General features: G+C 33.1%; 1 protein-coding gene across 1 annotated transcript; it reads right to left on the bottom strand.

Annotated features, from left to right (window-relative positions):
- Nucleotides 1-12,399: 12,399 nt before the first annotated feature.
- LOC148629011 (uncharacterized) lies at nucleotides 12,400-22,800 on the bottom strand. The gene is made up of 4 exons (XM_088542329.1): nucleotides 22,539-22,800; nucleotides 19,874-20,050; nucleotides 18,206-18,409; nucleotides 12,400-16,589 (listed from the first exon to the last, which is right to left on the bottom strand). The coding sequence occupies exons 1-4, from the start codon at nucleotides 22,771-22,773 to the stop codon at nucleotides 15,967-15,969; spliced, it is 1,239 nt and encodes a 412-aa protein (XP_088398455.1). The 5' UTR covers nucleotides 22,774-22,800; the 3' UTR covers nucleotides 12,400-15,966.
- Between the last annotated feature and the right edge of the window lie 1,358 nt (nucleotides 22,801-24,158).

Raw genomic sequence — 24,158 nt, 5'->3', positions numbered from 1 at the left:
TCTCCGCCAATAATAAAAAATTGAAAGACCAAGGTTGTGTGTCTTAGACCAACTAACATTATGAAATCAGACACCGATATTTTATATTCAGTGAAAATGATATAGTGAACAATAAAACAATTAGCACCGAAGTCTGATCTCGTTCATGAAACTAATATGGACCTTGTTGAACTAGTCTGAGCTGGCCCAATCAGTAATCCCATTAGCGTTTCGGCAGGTAGGTGTTGTATTTACCTAGCGGAAGTACTGACTGAATACCACAAAATAGTTAATTCAGTGAAAAAAAAACATACAGAAATCGTAATGTGAAGCTTAAGAAGATCCAAAGGTTTTAAAAAAGATACAGAAAGAAAAAAATCTTTCAGAACGTATTTTTCTCCGGATCTAATGAATTGTTTCGCGATTGAACCATTAGACCCGAGCTTGACGTGAATGGTGGCTAATTGTCATTTTGCTTGTTTGCTATCAGAGGCATCTTTCAAAGCTAGGTTTATATCTGATACTGATATAAACTTTGTTATTTCCATTAAGAATCTTTACAAGTTAGATAGTGATTACATAATTACATTAAAAATTCATACTTGAACATTTAAAATGTCAAGGACCTTAAAAACGACAAGAGCATTTCATTACTGATATTAAACGTTATAAGCTCCCAGGTAACCGATTATTTAGACAGTGCAGTAGATCTGTTGCCTACAGTCATAATCATAGACGGTTACGGGAGCTTATATTATTTTGTACGATTTTGCTTATCTATATTATGAGGAAAGGTATTAATCTTTGTATCGAACTACATTGTATATTTCTTCTAAGTTTGAACTGTCTATGCCAATTTGTTTGAAAGTGCACACTTAGCGCGCGTCATTTCATTGCTAAAGCTATATTAGTCGTTGATTTTCCAATATGACATATACGGCATTCATCTTTCAGAGATATTCTACATCACCGGTGGACATGACCTTCAACAAGCAACACAGTGGGTGTCTTGCAAGAAGCCGGCACTCTAGCCTTAGTAGAACGCATTCAACGTGGGTTTTTTGTCGCTCGTTTCTGTATGTATTTATCTCTTAGTCCTTTGTTTAATATTATCATCGTCTTTTGTCTAGTTAACGCCAAACCTGTGATTTGTCTACAGTTTCCAACTCATTTGACACCTGGTATGTCGACTTTCCTTGAAGCATTGCACTTAATTCAAATGACAGCGAAAAAAAAAAAAACTGAAAAACAAAAAACAAATTACAAACATGAAACACAGAGAAACTCTCAATTACTTAGCAACTCGGACGATACTAAGAAATCTGCAATGTTGTTGTCATCATATATAAGTGTAGGACCTAGATCTGCACAGTTACTCTTAATTAACGACCGACAGTTTTATTTTTGATAAAAAATATGAATATTATTTATTACATTTCTATAATTTTTTTGAATATTTCCATTGTATTTTATGGAGAGACACGCAGTCTTTCCCCATGAATTAAGTTGGGTATTTGAACTACTTCCTTAGATGGTAGAAAATCATCTAAGCTTTAGATGATTAGTTGTAAAACTGACTTTGATAAGATATATTTTTACCCTCTTTTACCATGTTTCTTAATATTATAAAGACTAACATTTATACAAACACTGATATCATTTTCAAGAAACTCTACAATGGAGGTGAGAACTTATTATTCGCATTTGAAAAAAAATATTGCATTTAGAAGCTGTTATTTTATTCGGCTTAATTTTCAATTCGAGCTAAGACTTACTGTTTATACCCACTCTTGGTAAAATCAAAGGTCTTTTATCAAGATACTATTCAGGAATCCTTGAGATTTTTTTTACACTATTCATCATAGGAAGCCAAATTCAGCTCCAAAAGGTTTTACCATGTAAAAGTAAACAATCTATGATATAAGTTTGGGTACTTGGGTTGAGAATATCTTCGGGAAATGCAACCATTGAAAAAAATTAAGCGATGAAATCAAACAAATAAACAAGCAAAAAATAACAGCGAACAAAACAACACACCAAACAAAAGAAGGGCAAAAAATGCATAAAAGTGTATCACTCTGGTGAATGACCGTGAGGTCACAAGTCGTGAACGAATTCGTGAAAATAAACCAGTTTCACCAAATAAAGAAACAAGAAAGTACAGAGACCCGCCTTATCTTAAAAAATCAATGTATGAAAGATTTGATTATTAATACCTATTTCCCAACACTACATAAAAAGGTATATTTAAACAGGACAATAATTGGATTTGTTATTGACAATTGTTCGAGACAGTAACCTTCCCATCTTGCTGTCAATGTCCTTTTTATAGATTAAATCTTTTAAAAGTCGGGAGCCGTAAGATTAGACGGTGAGATACTGCTTTAACAAGTTACACTTTGATTAGATTTTTATCAAATTTATGTTCCGACTTACTGATATTAAAATCCTTCTTTACTGCATATGTCACAATAAACAAGTTCATTTCGACCCTTACTCAAACACATAAAGAATATACATAAACCAATTTTTTTATTCAACAAGTGGCTGACCGATTTACGCGTTATGGTAAATTTTCAGTAGCTGCAGTCCTCGGTGAATAATCACATTTACTTAAATCAATTTGTTGATGGACAAGACTCGTATAGTAAACATGTAGCCATATACTGCCAAATTATTTGTTGTGAAATCAAATATCTGCAAAAAATACCGGAGCATCAAAACTGTAGGATATACAGAGACCGAAAATCTACAAAACACTAAAACAGGAACAACACAATGTGGACAACAACCTTTATACAGTTACAATTATACAAAACAAAAAAAAACAAAAACAAACAAAAAATCCCCAAAAACAAACAAACAAACCTACAAAACAAAAAAAAAACAAAAAACAAAACAAAACAAAACAAAAAACAAAAAAAACAAAAAACAAAAAACAAAAAAAAAACTTGAAACTTTGGATTGCCACAAAAAAAACTGTGAATGATACCTGTGTGAAAAGTATTAGCTTGGTTCTGTAACTTCCGGTTACACATTAATCAGAAACTGATCAAACAAGGAATATTATAAAAAAAAAATACGTAACTTTCTACCGTAGGAATGACTCAAAACAAACTTTTGTATAACACATGAAATTTTCAGACCTAGACATTCCGCAAGAAAGAATATTTTAGCAAAACATTATTTGACTACTCGGAAAAGTTGGTAGGGGTGCGGCTACGGGTACTGGTTGCACGTTTTAGTATTTAGTCACTTCTGGTGATATCCTTTTAAGAATAGTACAAAACTCTCTTTCTAACGCATGTTCTTGGTTCGATTATATATTGTATCGACTTATAATTTCAAGAAAATGTTACATTTTAGCTTATAACTCATTAACCTGTACGACATTAGTGTGCACAAATCAAAACTTAATGTTCAAAATGTTGGCATAATTTACGACCGGAGTGTTTCCGTACCCCACTATTAAATTCACACTCAACTTAAAAAATCTAGCTGTCCCATTCACCAAAAGCCCATCTCATTTGTTTATTGCTTAAAGCATCATAATGAAAGAACAATTAATATCTAATTACCATAAAAAAGAAAAGTATACTAAGTATAAATAATTTGAAACATTTGCACTCATCTTTGGGGTGACAAATTAAAATTATCAACCATTTGGGGTTAGTTTTACAGAAAAATTGGCCATTTATTTGTTACAAAAACGATGACAGAGTCCTTGTATCTTTAATTTCCTTTAGTTATATGTTGTATTTTCTAAAAGAAACGGGAAGTCTACAAAGTCGCTAATCGTTAAATATTTTATGACACAGAGTTTGGCTTGCTTTCGGAAAAAGCACAAATGCGATGTGCTCTAAAATCGGGTGACTTCCGCTAAAATCTTAGTTCCCTTAATACGATTACTCTTTCGTTACTGTGATGACCCGAATTTTTTCAGTCAAAACAAATGGTTACCAGGAAGTGCAGGTTTTTAGCGACCCTTGGGTCGCCAATGATTTTGACCAGGGAACCAGATTAGAAACCAGATATAACGACTGGACCTGGCTATCTATGTATCTATCTACGGGTAATGTTCAAAGCTAACCGATCATTTCATATTTTAATGTAAGCTTTCCGTTTTCATGCAAGCAAAAAACACACGTAGAACACTTTTGTATGATATTCAAGAGTTACATTTTGATCTCGTATGAAGCTAGAACTATGAAGCTATGACGGTAAACACGGTACCGATCAGCAGCTTGATGTGGAATAGTAATATAAAATTATGCAAATCATATGCGAATATGAAGTACTAACAATATTAGCGACTTAAAAAGAAATTGTTTGAAAGAATTATTACATATAAACACACCCTTTTCATTTAAATTGCTAAAGCATATACTTACACATACATCATCCAATGGTGTCTATTGTAATTCTGATCACAGGTTTCTGAGGTGCAATTTACCAAAATCATATTCGCATGCTGTCCACCCAACATACCAGTCAAAAAAGAAATTAATTTGAAATAAAATAACTTCTTAACATTTCCATTTAAAGATTTTTATGTTATTATTTTGTATCCATTGTTGTATGAAATAAATGTAATGCAGTTAAAAAATTTTAGGCACAAATATGTCAACACTGCAATTTAGCAAACCAATCAAGAAAATTCCGAACAAATATTGAAAAAAGTCATTAGTAGTTGAAATTTTGGGAAAAAAAGTCATTGGTTATTTCCCTTTTTTTTTCTGTCGCTCAGTCCTTCATTGACATAAATTCGGGTCTCATATTTAATTGAATAGGCATCAATTTCTAATTGTTAATTATTTAAGTTTCAGCACTGTCTTTTGATACTACAGCATACCAACGAAAGAAATATGTATGAGAAGGGACGTCAGTCTTACCACAAATATTTACTAAGCTCTTAGTGCAATTTTATAAACCAGCATCATATTTTGCTTGTTTTGCGTCATATTGTCGATTGTCGATTTAAAATGCTTAATTAATAATTATTGAAGTATTATAATAAGAGTTACATAACAAGTAAATGGAATCGAACAAGACGATTTATGCAAATTCACGAATTAAGAAATTTAAGACGTATAGTTCAAATCCTCGTTCACTCTTTTGCTTTATGCCCGGTTTTCTTGCACCTGTTCCAGGCTGTAAAGTTAAGATGACCTCCTGAATTCCTAATTATATGTAGTCAAACTTAGTTCCTTGTTATTTGAAACATGTTGAAGGTGGACAATTTGGTAAAGGTTGTCACCAAAATCTTCATAGCAGGAACTACTTGAAATAGAAAGGGTCTGCATCAGACACAGATGAATGAAGGAAAATAGGGTTAGTATATGTTAGTATAAGTCCATATATAAGCTACTGTACTCTTTATCGATACCTTATTTTTCATGTCATACTACTTTTATTTTTCCTTCGTTTTCTGCCATATAATAGCTAAGTGCCTTAAAACTTCGTTATATTAGCCATAATAGTATTGTTGAACGAGAAAACCTAACGCCAGACAGTTTTGTGGACAATCAAGTGTTTTCCCATCAATAAATATTTATCAATCAAACATTTTTCGATCCGGTCATTTCACACCTTTCGATTTATTTCGAATCTAGCTTTATCAAATTATTTGGCCCATCGACCCTTCTGAATCAATTTTCACAGGTGACGACATACACTTACGTACATAAAAATGAAATGTCAGTTTCACACAATCCTTATATATCCCAAAGATCGGCAAGCAATTGAATAAATGACGTCTAAACAAATATTAAAAAAGCTAAAGTTGTTGAGCTTAGCTTGACATGACAATCTGTAGTAAACCGCTGCAACAGAATTTCAGTCTAGGTCGATTTTTGCTCAAAATAATTTCAGACCAATATCATCGACTTTGACGGAGACGAATAATTTTTTCTGGTTTGCATTAAGTTTCATGTCCCTTTTCACTGTTTCAATATGCACGATTTAAACAAAACAACCTTCGACATGAAGGTTCGTGATATTGTAAAGGCCTGTACCAAGTCAGGACCACTGCGGTGGATTTTTACCCGGATATTGCCATTTGTTATACGGCTTTTTAGTATTGCCTAGTTTTTATCAGTTCGGTAATTTTGTTATTTCCCTTCATTTCCATAAATATCTATCTTTTATACACAAGTCTTTAACAGAGGCTCCCAGGAGCTTGAATCGCATTTTGCCTTTAAAAGGGTAATAAATTAAACAAGAAGCTGTCCAACAATTTTGACTCAAGAAAACTTTGATAGGAATTACCATAAGGATCATTTCTGCAAATGAAAGTTTCTATTCATCATAGTTTTCAAGACATTGCCTGAAAACTGTAAAAACTGTCATTTTCCCCTTTCAAGGGCAATAACTCTTAGTTTAGTTTAAGTTAGTTTAAACATATTTTATTGCTAAAATTTACAGGCAATTGGATTGGAGGTAAGTTATACCAACTTACGAAAGTCCTTTCCACATAATCAATTATAAATATTTTGTGAACATACGTCAGCAATGAAACATAATATACAATGTAAACAACTAATTGTGACAAAACTGAATATAGAACAGTATATATGTTATCATACGTGATGAACTTGTCATTTCAATATATGTGGCAATAATTATCTGAACTAAAAAAAGACTATAAAAGAGAGAAAATATGGGAAATATTAACAGGATGAAGTTAAAATGGTTTGCTGTGATCATCCTATGTCAAAACGCTTTGATTGTTTGATGAATAATTGACCTGATTTAAATATATCTTTGTTTAAATCATCAGATAAGGTTTCATTTCCAAAAAGCAAAGTTTCGATTGTTAATTCTGGTAAGAAGGCAGTATTTTTTTCAATTGTTCTCGTGTCTCTAAATATAATGGGCATTCCAAAAGGTAATGTATGGCATCTTCAACCACCCAGCCGCAGACACAACCCGGATCATTCACAAAATTAACACGGAATAAATCTGCATTTAGGGCACTACACCTATGTCTAAGTTTCGTGTGTAGAATATTACATAATCTACAACATGTGAAATAATAAGAAGGAGGTTTATTATATATTTCAAATCGGTTTGGTTTTTTGAATCTAGAAATGGTTGGAAGATTACGTATATTTGATTCCAAATTGTTTCAAAGTCTAATCGCGGACGGGAAAAAAGAGTTGGAAAATAACTGTAATCTTGTAAATGGTTGCCGATAGTCAAAATCAGTTCGCAAGTTTCTTTGCCTTACATCTCGTTGATACGGTGATAAACAGTCATTAAGATAAAATGGACAATCTTGATGGTGAATTTTATAAAACAAACTAAGTTTCCTTCTATATTGAAGGGTTTCCCAACCAGTTTCAAAATATAAGGAGTCTATATTTGCATATTTTGGAAGACCAGTGACAATTCTTGCAGCCGCATATTGCACTCGTTCAATTTTGTTCATATCATCTTGTGTACAACCATCCCAAAGTTCACAGGCATATTCCAACAAGGGTACAATATAGGCAAAGTAATTTTGTCCAGGTTCTGTCTACTAAGAATAAATTTGAATTTACGCAGCATGGAACGTTGATTGGAAGTGCTTTTCACTATATTTTGAACACGACAAGTCCATTAACAATTTGAATGGAATGTAACACGTAAGTGTTAATAATTTTTAACACATTTAATCAACTGATCATTGAATCTAATACTTGGTCTATCCGGTTGTCGATTTGTAGGAAATAACAAATATTCTGTTATATTCAACAAATCACTAAGTGATGGTAAATATCCGTCTACCTGGAAACCTGCTAATGTACCAGCTCTTTTTTTTTTTTTTTAAAAAAGGTCAAAATCAGATCCAACTAATTATAGACCAATTTTATTGTTAATTTGTGTTGGTAAAGTCTTCGAAAGTGTTATTTACAAATATATGTATAACTTTCTGGTAGATAATTCCTTAATTTACCGGTTCCAATCTGGATTTATGGACACTCTACAATTCATCAGTTGATTGAAATTTATCATAATATTAGTCTAGCTCTTGAAAAGAAACAAATTATGTGCGCTGTTTTTGTGATATACCGAAAGCGTTTGACCGCGTTTGGCACAAAGGCTTAATTCAAAAGATAGCCCCGTGCAGGTCCGGGTGTTAAAAGAATAGGCCTGCAGCAGCGCTAAGCTTGTCGTAAGAGGCGACTAAATAGTGCTCAGAAACCTAGCCGGGGGCTAGGCGCTCTGCCCACAGAGCAACTGGGATGTGTGCCCCAGGTGGTGGAATGGGGTACCCATGGCGTGTTACATGCTGGGGTTGTCAGGCTATAATACGGAAAACCTGACCGCAAACCATAGTGGTGCACCGTGTTGGGAAAGATGCCACGTTCCTCGCACGTTAAAGAACCCTGCTGTGGTATTCGATAGGAGTAGGAACCTTTGCGCTCCGCCACAGGAGGCCAAATTGCCCAACCTTACCCATCCCCCTTTTTCCAGTGGCAATCAAAATTTGTCGACCCTATTATCCTTGTGACCCATCCTTTTTTTTCATTTCATGTTCATTTTATCATCCATTTCATGTTCATTGTCTGAATATAGCTGAAATATTGCTGCTCGGACGTTAAACCCCAACAAACAAACAAACATAATTCAAAAGATAAAGGCATATGGTATATCTAGATATTTATTAAAGTGGATTGAAAATTACATGGCAAAAAGAAACCAAAAGGTATTAATAGGAAATTGTCTATCAGATATAGGTACAAATTAAAGGAGGTGTTCCTCAAGGGTCAGATCTAGGTCCGCTTTTTTCCTTATTGTAAAAAAATGACATTGCTAACAACACCACGCCTATCCAGGTTATTTGCTGATGATACGTCACTGTCATATGCCTCCGGAAATATAAATCAAATTGAAGAAAACATTAACTCAGATTTAGAAAATATAAATAACTGGTCAAAAAACTGGCTAGTAAATTTTAATCCCCAAAAACAGAATAACTCTTATAAGGTGTCGTCTGACAACTTTAAATGTCTGAAGATTTTTGTAGTTCAAAAAATAAGGATAATTTCAGCTATTAAAAGAATTTGGCTTAACCTAACGGTTTTGGAGATATATCCGAAAAACTACTGTCTGACCTCTCTGTTCTATTTTTAGTAAAGGTGGCCATGTTTTTCGACGAATCAAAAATCCCTAAACAAGTTCTATGCAGGATACCCCTAAGAACAATCGTACCAAGTTTTGGTTTTAAATGGTAAAGTAGTGTCAGAGGAGAAGATTTTTGAAAGTAGTAACATTAACAATAGCAAAAACCGTTGAAAAAGGGCAATAACTCTAACATTGAATGGATTAAAATAAAAATTTGACCACAGATAGATCTCATCATGTTGAACACTTTCACCAAATCAGAATTTAGCTAAACCTTATGGTTTTGAATACATATGCGAAAAACTTCAGTCTGACCTCTATGTTCTATTTTTAGTAACGGCGGCCATGTTTTTTGACGGATCAAAAATCCCCAGTTCTATGCAGGATACCCCAAGGAACATTTATACCAAGTTTGGTTCTTATTGGTCCAGTGGTTTCAGAGGAGAAGAGTTTAGAAAAATTGTTAACGACGACGACGACGGACGCCAAGTGATGGCAATAGCTCACATGGCCTATGACTAAAAAAATAGCTTTTGACACACTTAAGTAAAGGGACTTACAGTGCATTATGGACACAACTGGTTAGGACACAATATTTAACAAAATTTGATATTCAATGAAAAATGTTCAAAATCAAACCAAAAATAAAAAAAAAAAGATTTTTTTTTGTGGTGTGGCCACTTATCTGATTGAAAAACACAGGCAGAGTTTTTAATGAGGTATCCAATATAAAACAAAATCGAAATCGGACCAAAAATTAAAAAAAAGTTGAATTTTTGGGCGTTCACGCCAAACTTTGACCCCCTACTACTCGAAAATATTAAAAAAATATTTGCTGGTACATTTGTTAACCAGAATTAAATTAGGAACACACAAAACAAAAAACAAAAAAAACAAAAAAAAAAAACAAAAAAAAAAACAAAACATATAATTATATATGGGTTTAAATAAAACACCGGTAATATTAACATTACTTGACGCGAATTTTTTGCGGTCGTATGAAAAAAAAATCAAAATCGGAGCAAAATTTAAATAAGGATTTAGCGTAACCCAAATTTGTACCCCTTTGACTCTAAAACGATTAAAAATAAGCCTAGCCTGTATTATATTAAACAGAATTTTAGAAGGATTGACTTCTGAATTATGAAAATCGGACGAACAATAAACTTTTCCTATTAATTCGAATAATTACACCAATTTTCTTCCTTTCAGAACTAAAAAGAAGACACAGAAAGAATCTCTCGACGTTCCTTAAACTGCACCCTTAACTTTATAAGTAAAAAAAAAATAATGGTAATCACATTTATAGCTATATTTTTATACTTATATAAATTTTATTTTGATCCCATTATTTTGTGTAGGTCAAACAATGATTTAATATATTTTTTAATGTACTTATAATTTTAACTTATATCGTCTCTTAGTTCAGTCAAACCACTGTATTTAATTTTATTTCGTCAAAATGTTCTTTTAAGCGATTGACATTGATTGAAAAGGGCACTTCACATATTAAACGTGTCCTATCACACCTCGATATTAAATTCACATTTAGTTTTGAATAAAAGATTGCCAAATTAACCTCAGTGAATGCTCATTTTCAAGGTGCAAAATCATCAGAAGTACGTAGGAACTATCATATCAATTTTATTTATGACCTTCAATATATACCATCAATTAATACGACCAAAGTCGGAGAGGAATTAATTCTTAGTTTATTTTAGACATTTGTTGTTATATTGCAAAGTTTGGAGAGTAATTAACTATTCGTTGCTTTTAGACATTTATCCTTTTGTCGACCAAGACCGTGACATGATAGATCGATCACAACTGCCTTATTCTCGTTTTTAGAACTGATTCAAATTAATGGTAATACTTTTCCTCCGTCAACATTTAATTCTTTAAAAAAAAATGTTATAAAATTTGCATCTAGCATTACTAACATTTTCATTACAAAGCAGGTGTTTCAAACAACCTTTCATTTGTATTTGCTTTACCAATCTATTCAGGTCGGGATTATTTTAAAACTATCAAAAGCGTAAGTCACGAAGATTGTATTTAACACTTTCAGATATAAAAGTTACTTTGTACGATTTAAACGTTAAGTTAAGTATTCCCTCCTCCATGTATTCAAATCAAATTAAAACTTTCTCATGCTTTATTCATCGGTACACATGATTATTTATTTAGTCCCCCATAGCACCATGAGTGACGAACGTATTTGAATAACGATTAACTTTATAGCATAATGCACATAATTCCTGATTTATCCAAAGTGAAGAGGTTGAGAAGCAGATTCTTTGGTTTGATATATGTCAGATTTTTTGCACAACTTTAATCTATTAATTTGATTTTTACCACACGCGACTCAACCCATCAAGAAAATATCTCCTGTCATGCTGTAGAATTTTGCATTTCTCTCAGTTAAGATTTAAACATTTAAAGTATTTCAGAGAACGAACTCCAGAGTTACAATCAATACTGTATTGTTTCTGAACGTATTCTATTCACGAAGATTCAAAACCTGAGAGCTGCCACTGAAATCCTAAGAAACTGTCGAGAAAAGTGTTAAGTGATTTAGACAACTAGGATTTGAACGGTAACAGACAATGTCACAATCTAAGGATAACGGTTAAATACGGAAAACAAGTCAAATAACACGCATTCCGAAATAAAAGTTAATCAAAGTGCTGTTAGCACTGGGGGTTTTGATTCTTGTAAAAACTGTAGCATGAACAAAATTCAAAAAGATTTCATGATGTAAAATAAAATTATAATCATACATTTCCATTTCCCATATTATTTAGAACTCTTTTTCTTAATATGAATTAACCGAATGTCAATCAATATAACTGATTTCTAAGTAAAAACTAGAATCGATAGTTACAATGTAAACATTATCCAAATTCACATACATTTACAAAATTTATTTTGTTCTGTTTCACCCTTTTTTCAAAGCTGTCCAAATATTAATTTGCAATCACATTCATAGGTATTTCAACAGAGTATTATCCGACAATGTAATTAAACTCAGATTTAATTTCAGCTTAAGAAAATAATTTCCTTGATCACTATTATATTTTCAAAACTAGGCACTTTTTATCAATTTGAATTTCCTCCCAATTTAACTTGGTTAAAGTCAATGCTCTTCACTTCCTGTTAATTGATCATAGGATGGAGATTTTGAATAATAATTGTATTAAGTGGAACATGCTTAGCACATTTAATGCTTCCTGGCACATTACTGCAAGTACTTCATTCCCTTAATGTTTATTACTAAACATCCAAAAAGGAGACACTCAAATCTTCAGTTCATTTAAGACTAGATCATAATTTTAATTCCATAAATAATAGAACATATTTACATATTATTAATGATGTATTGAATGATATAAATAAAATATATGAGTTTCACTTAGACCATATTTTTGTAGTATACAGAAACAGCAAGGAAGTGCCAGACATGAACTGGCGACATAAGATATAAGGAGTGGCTGTTGTATTTTTTTTCGGTCTATAAAGAAATAATCTCAATCACGTGGTTCACACTAAAGGTTATTTTCAAGTGTGCACCACGGGAATCGAGGTTATTGCAGATAGACCAAAAATAATAAGTCACTCCTTTTAAATAATCTAATTTTAGTATCAAATTCAATAAGTAAAGCATCGAAAAGGAATGATGACGTCAGTCACATAATAAAATTTGGTCTAAGAGACGACTGACAATTATTTTTATCAAATCAAAAAAGCGTGTTACATCTGAAATCAAATTACATAGCAATGCCGGACTCCATTAAAAACTGGGAGCTTGAACAACGTTAGTCCGAATTTCCTCTGACCCTGCAACCCTCCTCTTTTTTATTTGGATTATATATCAATATCAAAATAAAAAAGAGAAGGGTTACAGGACCAGAGGAAATTCGGACTAGAATAACGTGTACCGCAAGGGTGAGCGTACACTGCCAATTGACGTAAATCAAGTAGCAACATAACCCTGTTTTAGTAGCTTTATTGCAAGTCTAAATCTAACGGCAATATGCAGGTGCTGAACCGATATTGCCAAAGATAAAAAGGAAGTTGACGATACGGAGTGAGAAGTCATCGCGTTAGTCGAATAGTTCGTCACGAATTTACCTTTCAATCGATCTTTAATAATAAATCTCTAAGAATAAGTCAAGATATGAGGTTAACTACGTAGTATCTGTAGTATTCTTTGAGAGTAGAAACGAATGGTACCGTATTTTTTCAGTGTACTATATTAGGTTCTAGGAATCATCAAATGTACTTAAAACAATTTTCAGAAATATGTCCACCTTTTAACATTATACATATTAAGTATATAAAAGTATTCTTCTTAGAACTTTTCCTGTAAAACTGCATAAAAAATTCTTTTGTTAAACTTTTAAGTATCAGTACCGGTAATATTCAGTTTAGACAAGTCCCACTGTAATAAATAATTTTAAAAATCAGAGATTGCAGAATTCTGTACTTAAAAATCATCATTTATTACATAGAACGGAATTAATTACATGTATACTTATATATTTTTAATTGAAGTAGCAACACTTAACATTTTGAAGATCAAAATATAAAGTACATCTTCCACTAATACCATTTCATAAGTACCAAGTCATTGTGGCTGTAAATCAAATTTAGACAATTTAGAATCAGTGCCCATACTTTATCAGTTGAACATGTCGAATCAAGATGTTACTTTACTATTCCTTAAAAATAACTTATCTTTATAAATGGTAACATTGAAGACAAGTCTTTTTTAATTGCCCCTCAAATAAACCTTAGACTTTCTTGTGGAAAAAATGAAATGCCATTGAGAAGTGACTTTTTTCAAATATGGTGGTAATTATGCTTTTAAACAGTAATACACCTACTTAGTTAAATTTCTTGACAACAATTCATAAATGGATTGTTTATGTTCAGTCAGTGGTGGAGCTAAAACAGTTATATTATTAAAATGACTGAACCATTAATTAATTTTGGTGCACAACAGAAAACAGTGATTAAAAAAAACTAAAAGTAGAGTGGTCTCCCTTACAGATGAATGAATTTGGTAATTTTTCGAAATTTTGTTGAAATCGACATCATAACAAATATGTCATTCTTTCCTCATAATTATTTTCAGATTTACATACATCTGTATATCATAGGGAAGGAAAAGAAAATGACGCATGATATTGTTTTGGATTATAAATGTTTGCAAGATAATGTTAACATACTATCCCAATGATATGATCATTCATGACATTTATGCATCCTTACACTCACCATGCAAAAATGGGGGGGTGTAATATAGCAGCCATTTTAAAAATGATCGTCTGGGACATTAACATTTAACATCAATCTATTTTCTTTCTCTAAATAATGGGCAAAAAAAAAATAGAAAAATTGTCAAAAACGACAACTTCAGGGGGAATAACTCCAATTCAAGTCAACATTTTTTTTATTGAAAGCACCTAAGACAGATTATGCTTTATATTTTTCCAATTTATAATAATCATTATTATTTAAAAAAAACCAGCAGAAGTCAGAAAAATCAAAAAGGATCATTTCAAAGGACATAACTCCAAGAATTTTTTTCTTAAGGCCGACTTTTCTGAACTTTGCAACAATGATGGATCTTGTCTCTTTAAATATTGTTAACAGTTATAATTTTTAAGCTAGCTGCTATATCTTTCAAATAAATAAACAAAAACTTTAAAAAAAATATATGCAAAATTAGCTTAAAGGGCAATAACTCCAAAGTTGGTAATTCAATTAACTAAATTTTCAGCTGATAGACCTAATTGAGCCAAAGAGCCTTACAAGTCTCAGATTTCTTTTATATGTTACAGTTCTAAAGATACATGTCAAAACATATGGTCCGACCCCTATGTTCTATTTTAAGCTATATGGCTGCAATGTTTTTTTAACAGATCATAAACCTAAACACAACTTTTGTGCTAGATACCCTAAGGAAAATCTGTGCAAGGTTACATATAGTTTCGATCAGTAGTTTCAGAGAAGATTTTTGAAAAATTGGTAATGGACGACAACAATGACAGAAGAGAATGGCGAATGCCAAGTGATGGTAAATGCTCACTTGGCCATTAGCCAGGTGAGCTAAAAAAAAACCAAAAAACAAAAACAAAAAAACAAAACTTTTTGATGGACTATGAAGACAGTAGCTAAAAAGCATATCTGTCCACATAAACTTTCCCTAAAACATGAGAAAGAGATGAAGGACCAATGATATACAGTGTACATGGTAGACAAATTAAACATAATGTTAAGTTGAATAAAAAGGATGAGTCTTTCAGGTTTTAGATCAACCATAATATTTTGGTGCCAACCCAAAAATTGTTTATAACCGAAAATAAAAAAAAATGCTTATCACTTAAGTTCAGCCATTTAAGAAATCATGATATCTACTCGTTTTTCCAAAAGAACATGGTCTAAATGAATAATAAATGTCATAAACAGACTGCATTTTGCACTTATGCTTGTAAAAATGGCTGATTTCTAGGTGATTATAATTTCAGCTGGGCATCCAGCCTGGCATGGTCCAAATTTTTCAGACTTGGAAGGCAAAAAAAGTTGCCAACCAATCTGCCTTATATTTCTTGTGGATGAAATCTTGAACACACATATTTTTTTGGCCTTACCAAAAAACATGACCCTAGTCGTGGAACAATGAAAATATATCAAAGATACATGTCAACTGGCAGTCTAACAGAACACCTTAGCATGAATTACATGTTACATACTAAATACATGTACTGCTGATTTGGCATGGCTGTCAACTGGCAGTACAGGTATATGAACACCTTAGCATGAATTACATGTTACATACTAAATACTGCTGATTTGTCATGGCAAAGAAAAAAATCAACTTTTTTTGGCAAATAAATCAGGGTTATCATTTATTCTATTCACATTTTCTTTTGGCTTTTTCCTACAATTTTCAACCTTTTGCAGTTTTATATTATCTGAATTTGTTGGAAATGGGCAGGGGTGTTTTACATCTTGTTTGTATTTGTCAATTTCCCCTCCTACCAACTTAAAAAAGTCAGCAGTAAAACCAGTCTCTTTCATCTTTTCACTAACACCAGAACAAAAATACTTAAAATTCAATGTCAGCCAGAGAACAAAAACAGTTGGTCTACATAGCTCTCTTCCAATGAACAAGTCCATTGATGGTGTTTCTAATAGTATGTCATTTTTACAATCATAAAAACAAATTCCAACTTTTGTTCTGGAAATTGATATACTTGGAATTAGAAAATTTTCAAGTTCAGGTCTGGTTTTTAATTGCAAAAAAGAGAACACTATAGTCTGTGCTCTCATTTGTTCTCTATTAGAGGATAGGATATCAGCTGATGCCTCCATCTCGCTAGTGGATTGATTTCCTTCACCTCCTTGGGACTCTGGATCATCTGTTGATGTAAATGTCTTAACTGGTACCTCAGGAAATAATATGTCAACACGTCCATGCCAACCTATAGGAACTCCTGAAAAAAGAGAATATAACCTAAAAGGCTGATTAATTTTAGAAGCCTGTAACTGTGAAAATTGGTACAGCTGGTTGAAATTTATTTCCCTTTGGTGTTGGGTACCTCTCGCATAAAGCCAGATGAAACTAGAAATACTGTGAGCAAGATCACAAGAGAATACCCTCCTGCTTCAAATACGAAGTTAATTATATAAACCATAAGTTCATTTATCTCCCTTTGGAGACCTCTGACAGTAACTATATTCCTTCATGCACGTCTACATATGATGTCAAACCTTCTTATAAAATTTCATCAAAATCTCTTGAGTGGTTGAGGAGGAGTGGCACTGAAGAGGTTTGAACAGGTAAACCCTGAAGTTGGATTATCTCCCTTTGGAGTCCTCTAACAGTAACTAAAAGCCTTCATGCACATCTACATGTAATGCAAACCTTCCTTTTTAAAATTTCATCAAAATACCTTGATTGGTTTAGGAGGAGTTTTAACATGTATAAGCCTGATGTTGGATTATGTCCCTTTGGAGTACTATTTCATCTAAGTCCCTAAGGTCTCACTAACCACTTCCGGGTCAAATGGCCACCTCCCTATGTAGCACCAAAAACACAATGAACCTAGACCTATACATTGTAAGTGCATAATTGTGTGTATTCTGATTAAAAGTAGTCAAAATAAAGCTGAGAATGTATACTTTAAAATCATATATATAATTTACTACAAATGTGTATGAATATTGTTTACATGTGTGAGTAATTTGCCTCCATGCTGTCAGTTAGCAGAAAAGATAAAAATATTGATTTTCAGTATTTTTTATTCAAGTACATTTTGTGAAGAATATCTACAGACATTATACCATTAGAGTAATGATTTTGAAAGCCTTATTTTCCAAGCTTTGCAATGGTATGCAACTTTAAGGTGTCATTTGTCCTGGAAATTCACAGTGAAACATTAAAAATTACTTGTTTAACATGTAGAGTAATGGAAATGTTAGAAGTGGTTAGTGAGACCTAAAGTGGTTTAGGAGGACTTGTGCTGACAAGAAATGTGGACAGATGAATGGGCAGAAAGAGAGACAGACAGACTGGTGATTCATATATCCCCCCAAAACTTTGTTTGCAGAGGTATAATAAACTAGATGCTCCTAGGAGCCTGTATTGCTCTACCTGACAGCAATTCTGCATTGGTCTTAATGAGCTTTAGTGTGTTTGCCAGAATATATATTACTGAACAAAGATTTTAAAGAGGACCATCAAAGGACCATTCCTTCAAAATTTGGTTCCCACTTTCAGACAAGAGGTCTTTTCAAGATTTCCCATGTTAGACTAAATTTGGCTGCGACTACTTTAAGGGTTGGATTGTAAAGATCCTAGGCATAATTTTGGTAGAGACAATCTAAGGCCGAATCCACTTAAGTTTGGTTCAAACAGGATTGTCAGTTTAAAACAAGAAGATTTTAAATTTTATTTACCATAGGGTCTTACATAAAACATAGTTTGGTTGTGGCAGCCATCTTTGTTGGTGACTTAAGATGCAGGACGTAATATTGATAGGGCACCATTCTACCAAAATTTGTTTCAATTGGCCAGCGATTTTTGTTTCTCTAACAGAACTTTTTTTACCCATGCTAGTATCGCCATAACATCCTTGTACTTTCTCTGAACATCCACAAAGGCACTTCTCTAAAGAACTCAATTTTCCTGGATGATAAGAGTCCATTAAATATGTCGGGCTGACTGTCAACCTTCCAAGTAGATGATGTGCAAGACAAACAGCCCATTCTGCCTCTGAAATATCTTCAGATACTCGGAGGGCTAATTCTGCATCTATAAAAAAAATAAAATGATGATAACATATGAAAAGTGAAGTTATGGCAAAATGTCAAGAAGACATCTTTCAATTACCAGACAGATATTTAAATTCAAAACTAGAAGTCTGCACAAGGCCTTAAACAAATAAAATAATTAAAATGGTAAGAAGACAATCCAAAGGCCTTGAGTCCTGACTTGGGACAGGCACGTAACGTACAACATGCGGTGAGGCTAAACTAATTTTGTTGGATCGAAATCCTCCCCTTTCATCTTCTGACCAAAGGTAAAAGCTGTTTAAAAGCAGTATATATGGTGTACATGTGCAATACAGACGTACATTTCTATATCAATTTATCCTGAGTAGAATCATGAGGATGAAATACTCTGTATTACACATACTAGATACAAGCAGTATGATATATGTCAATTCATACAATTGCATAAATGCAGTCAGTTTATACTCACCTCAAATTCATTTTCTTTTCATCACTTTCCCAACAGTAGTTAAACATTAAAATTTTTAGCCTCTCTAACAAATCTACCTACAGAAAGTATCTAATGAAATTATGGGATAAGTCACGTTTAAGTAGCTTTGATTTTTATTCAGCTGTTGTGTTAAAAGAGCTGAAAAAAAAATAAAAAAAATTGACAGAAGCAATTTAAGAAACTGACTGAGGAACTGGTATTGAAATATGTATACACTGACAGCATTTGTGCAATAAAAATCTGTACTCGAGTAAGAACTTTCATCTAGAATCAGAAGTTAACAAACACCAATACAACGCGATGACAGCTTTTATACCATAATGATACGGAGAAAACTTGAGATTACTTTTTTTCTGCCTCTAACTTGGTTTGCGATGTTGGAATAAGGAGATAGATAAAAATGCGATGGGAGTAAGAATGACATACTCTTTCAGCCATAATTTGGGACTCAAAAAGTACAATAGCCATGCAATAAATTTTCGGATTCCTTGACATCCTTGTAGTTTTTTTTTAAAAGTCATGTCCAAGACAAATAAGAATTTAAATGTTTAAGTTTCAATTATTTGATCTTGAGTTCAAAATTTTGTTTTGTCTCTAAGTGACACATCATCTTGGTAATCTAGTTTTTATATGAATTTTATTGTATAAGAAGTACATCTCAAAGGACATAATAAGAGAACAACATTGTTTATGGTGGGGTGGCAGGCAAATAAATAAATAGTATTTTTAAAGGTAAGTTAAGTTGCTTACAAGTACTTGAAAAACAAACCAATGTTGAGGCCCAAGTCAAACAGCAAATACAGATTGCACATTGGGCTAAATAAATTTGATATACCTGTTTGTTCTGTTTGAAATCCTTCAGGATTTTCCTACAAGTAATTTTCATTGTGGGCCAGTATACATGTAGTTTTGAAGAAACCTGCTTCTTTAATCAGTATGATCAACTAAAATTTTCTACCCATGTCTGACAGTAAGGTCTACCTATTCACTTACTTTTTATATCTTTTAACCAAAAAGTCAGCAAGTTGGATAATGCAATCTTGGCACCTTTACGAAGAGGTATCTTGTAAGCTGCTTCAATAAAGGACTCGACTACTTCGAATCCATACTCAAAAATATTGCTTATTGCATATCCTTTGGGATTTGAATTGTTTTCTATATTTTGGTTACCTGAAATTAAATACACATGTACTATATTAAACTAAATTTCAAATTTGAATACCTATAATTTACAAAAAGTGACAAACTACACAGTATACATGCATATCACAAGTCAGTGCAGCGCATGACTTGCACATTAGTGATTTATAACTAGCATGTACATGTTGTTTATTATACATTGTACAATGATACATGTATATTGCTTATATATGTAGATACATGTACATATAAAATGCCATTAGACACAGTCATTACAGTTATGTAACTCTCATATAAGGAGAATGGATGTGGTAAGAGACAATAACCCCACTGAGATGATAATGTCAGCTCAAGGCCACCCATTCATTGGTCTTCAGTGAATGACAGGAAACCCATACACCAAAGGCCAGACTGCAGCTAGCCCTAAAAAAAACATTATACACAGGTCCAGCAAAATTGTTGCCCCTATATATTCCAGTAATAATAGCATGCATTGCACAGCTGTGTGAGCTCTATGGTTATAACATGTACTTTCTTAATATCCCTTAAGTTCCCTGAATATACCAATGAAATACAGTCATGTCCTGGAAGTAACAAAAAGTGACTACAGGTGAAGATTACCTTTTCACCTTTTATTATTAGATATGTTTTTGAAAAGTTGGATGTACATGTATGTACATGTATCTCCACTGTTCTATTGTGGCAGTTGTCAAGAACCTAACCCACCTTGGAAAAAATAAAACTCGAATTGTATTAACTAAATCAAAGCATAGCTTTTCTAAGATGGGAAAGGCAATTGTTGTCTTTTTTTGAATTTACACATGCTGTCAGTTGCATCTGAATTTTTGTTTACATAATATGTGTAAAATATTTCTGTGAATAACTGTAATATTTTCGGTATCTGTATAAGCTAATCAGACCAATAAACTAAAAAGGACATTGAAAGAAATGCCTTTAAGGGTACAAAAATAGTGAAGTACTTGTCTGGTGATGTGCTTTTAAGATTGGGGGGGGGGGGTTGGGGTTGGGCTGATATTTTTTTAGAAATAAAAACACAAAAAACAAAAAAAGTTCAAAATTCTGCAAACATTTTTTTTACTCTTCCATTGGAAGAAAAATTTTAAAGATGATTCTATGTGTATAGTTCCCCCATTATTTAACAAGGCAGATACTGATTTCACTTGCTGCTGCATTGTCAATAAAAATACTGTGCTTGCAAAAAAATTATAATCAGCTCCCCCCTTTTTTGTACCTTATCCATTTGAATGTCCTTGACTACTCTTAGGAGTCTTGCACAGATGGTACAAGTATGGTAAAGCTCAGGCAGTCACAGTGTTCTCTGATATAAGCAATGCCTACTCCATATTAGTTTGTCATTTAGGCCAACACTATTCATTTTGAAAAAGTTTTTAAAAGAACTACTTTTCAATCACTGTAATGTACCTGTTGGTCAAATAGTAACCTTTATCCTGAGCCGTTGTGAAACTTTTTAGGGCCAGAATAGGAGGGTTTGCCAATCTCATAATTGATGTCATGAACTAATTTGCACATCATTAAGTGTCAAGTTGGTTGGCAAATACACAACTAAATAAACAACAATTTCAGGATTAGAATCCGAATTTTCAAAACTTAATAACTTTGTTATTTTAAATCTAATTTTGGTTCTGTAAAATGTTTCATTTGGATAAAATGATTCATATTTTGTATGTGAATCTATAGGTCTTTTACTTGAAAAAATAAATTTGAACTGATTTTTAAATCAGTAAACCTCATTTTCAAATATGAAATAATTTTTAAAATTTTAGACTCATAAAGTATAATTACTGAATATTTATTAAAAAAATCCATGGATAAAAAGAGTTTATTGGCAGTGTAGGGAACCAAAAGAATTTTTCAATTATCTAAAAAATGCAAAAGTTATGATGATTTAAAGTTGATGCCTTATGCCACTCAATGGATTGTTTGTCAACCAAAACCACATCATAGATACAATGTAAGTGATGACATCATGAAAAACATTCCTATATACACATGTATAATATGCATGAACATAAAACACATGTTCACTCTACACGTTGATGTTCTCCCTAATAGTTAAGTGGGGAAATGCTCTTGGATCCATGTGGGGTCTGGGAATAGGCCAAAATGTCAACAGAGCAGCCCATCCGCTAGTAGGCCATACTCTGACCGAGTTCTTCAGTCAGGCATCCCAAAGGCTGGGCTCCACTACATCCAACTAGTAACAGAATCCCCATAAGGGGCGGTCGTGAGAGATCTGTAAGGATAGTCAAGATCGAAAAAACCCCAAATCATCTTCATCATAAAACACTAAATATCAGTAGTTGTAGTGACTGAGTAAACATGAAATACTTATTTGGGCCAGAATACCAATTGTCGGCCTTTTCAGAGCTTAAATATTTATTTCCAAAAACTGCCAGGCCCCACCTCAGAATCAAAAAGTTGTTCCCAAGTGTAATTACGTTAAATGACAGATCCCAATATCAAGAGTATATTTTACCAGTGTATGCATGAATTTCGCAAGTCGCATTGCTGAACGACTTCGTACAAATTGCGTTACAGACATGGATTTTCGCTAGGCACACTCCATATCCACAGTACAACCCTTCTAGAAAATCCACAACGCCTTTAAGGTCATTGAATACTTCATAGTTTTCATGAAATATTTCGAATATGTCCTCATAATGTTCTCCTTCGTGTTTTATTTTTTTCGTTTGTGGCTCGAACGCCGCCATAATTTAAGTATCTGTAAACTGTAAAACGAAAACAATAGAAACGGAACGAAATTAACCAAAACTAATCGAACGAAATGAACCTATGAAATCAGTCCAGCCATGAATACTTTTTTTAAAGAAGAGGGGAGGTAAGTACTTAGTAGGGTACCAAATATATCTGTTCAGAAAGAGTAAACAAGGCAGTCTAATTAAAATGAGCAACTCGGACTCCACTAAGAACTGGGTGTATGGGCCAGGTGCACCGGTAGGGTAAATACCCGTATAGTTATGAAAATCAAAATTTTGTCAGACTCTATAAAATAGCTCATATTTCAAAATATTACGTGTTGATGGTGATCTTGCTGAACAAAAAATAAATTTTAACAAAATAACATTATTTTCGTAGTGAAATTATTAAACTTTTCCCACTGTAAATCTTTATTCTTTGCTTCTACAATCAGTCCACCAATATCATTTTACAAACGGGATACATTTCAGGTTGTATTACTAACTAAGGGGGTTTTTAACGTCCTTGACTACCCTGCCGGTCTCGCACGGACGGTCAAGGTTGTATTACCAGAGTCTCGACCATATATATCGTGGAAATCTAGCTAAACGGCGTGTCTTTTATTGGCTTTGAGTACTTCTTGAACTTTGCAATTTAGTCTTGGATCTCGATATATTCCTTTGTATTTGGATCTAATGTTGCAGATGAGAGGTTACTCACTGAAACGCGCGTAAAGTATACCGAAAATTGCAATACGTATATACGACTGGTATACACATTGGAAACAATATTAGGTCGACTATTTGACTGAACACTGTCATTCATGTCGTGTCTGAGATTGAAAGAGTAATCAAGGGAACCAAGATTATAGCGGTAATCAAAAGAATGTAATCCAGGGACAGACCAGACATGGAAAACAGACACACACAACAAAGAACATAAAGTAACCAAAATCATACATACAAAGAAACAAAAACAAATGAGTAACTCGGACTCCACTAAAAACTGGGAGCATGGACCAGGTGCACCGGTAGGGTAAGCGTCCTCTGCTTTTCTAGAAACACGCGCCGAGTTGCTCATAAAAAGTCAAGTTCGGGGTAGACAAACGAGGAAAGAAAAACTATGACCCGTTGAATAAATCAGTTTCCATGGTGCTGATGGATACATCATAACAATTCACGAGTTCACGTTGACGACCATAAAACTTCTGTAGTGATGACTTCAATCTTGTAGCAACATAACCCTGTCCCAGAAGCCTATTTGTTAGATTTGTTGCGCGATACAAAAAGTCTGCGTAGTTTCGGCAAGCTCTGGCATAACGTATGAGTTGTGATATGAACACTCCATACGCAGGTGCTGAAGGGATGTTGCCACAGATGAAAGGAAAGTTGACAATTTT

The sequence above is a fragment of the Perna viridis genome, chromosome 1 (assembly GCF_037379345.1).
Source record: "Perna viridis isolate PV_CMFRI_1.1 ecotype Kerala chromosome 1, ASM3737934v1, whole genome shotgun sequence".
NCBI lineage: Eukaryota > Metazoa > Mollusca > Bivalvia > Mytilida > Mytilidae > Perna > Perna viridis.
This window is presented reverse-complemented; position numbering and strand designations above follow the sequence as displayed.

Bases quoted from the DNA above. Each gene is read 5' to 3' on its own strand.
- LOC148629011 (XM_088542329.1), bottom strand. From the start codon at position 22,773: ATGGCGGCGTTCGAGCCACAAACGAAAAAAATAAAACACGAAGGAGAA. The intron at 20,051-22,538 runs GTAAAATATACT...ATTTAATTTCAG, and splicing joins CGAAATTCATGCATACACTG to GTAACCAAAATATAGAAAAC. The intron at 16,590-18,205 runs GTAAAAAAAGTT...CTCTTTTTTCAG, and splicing joins TTATGGCGATACTAGCATGG to GAGTTCCTATAGGTTGGCAT.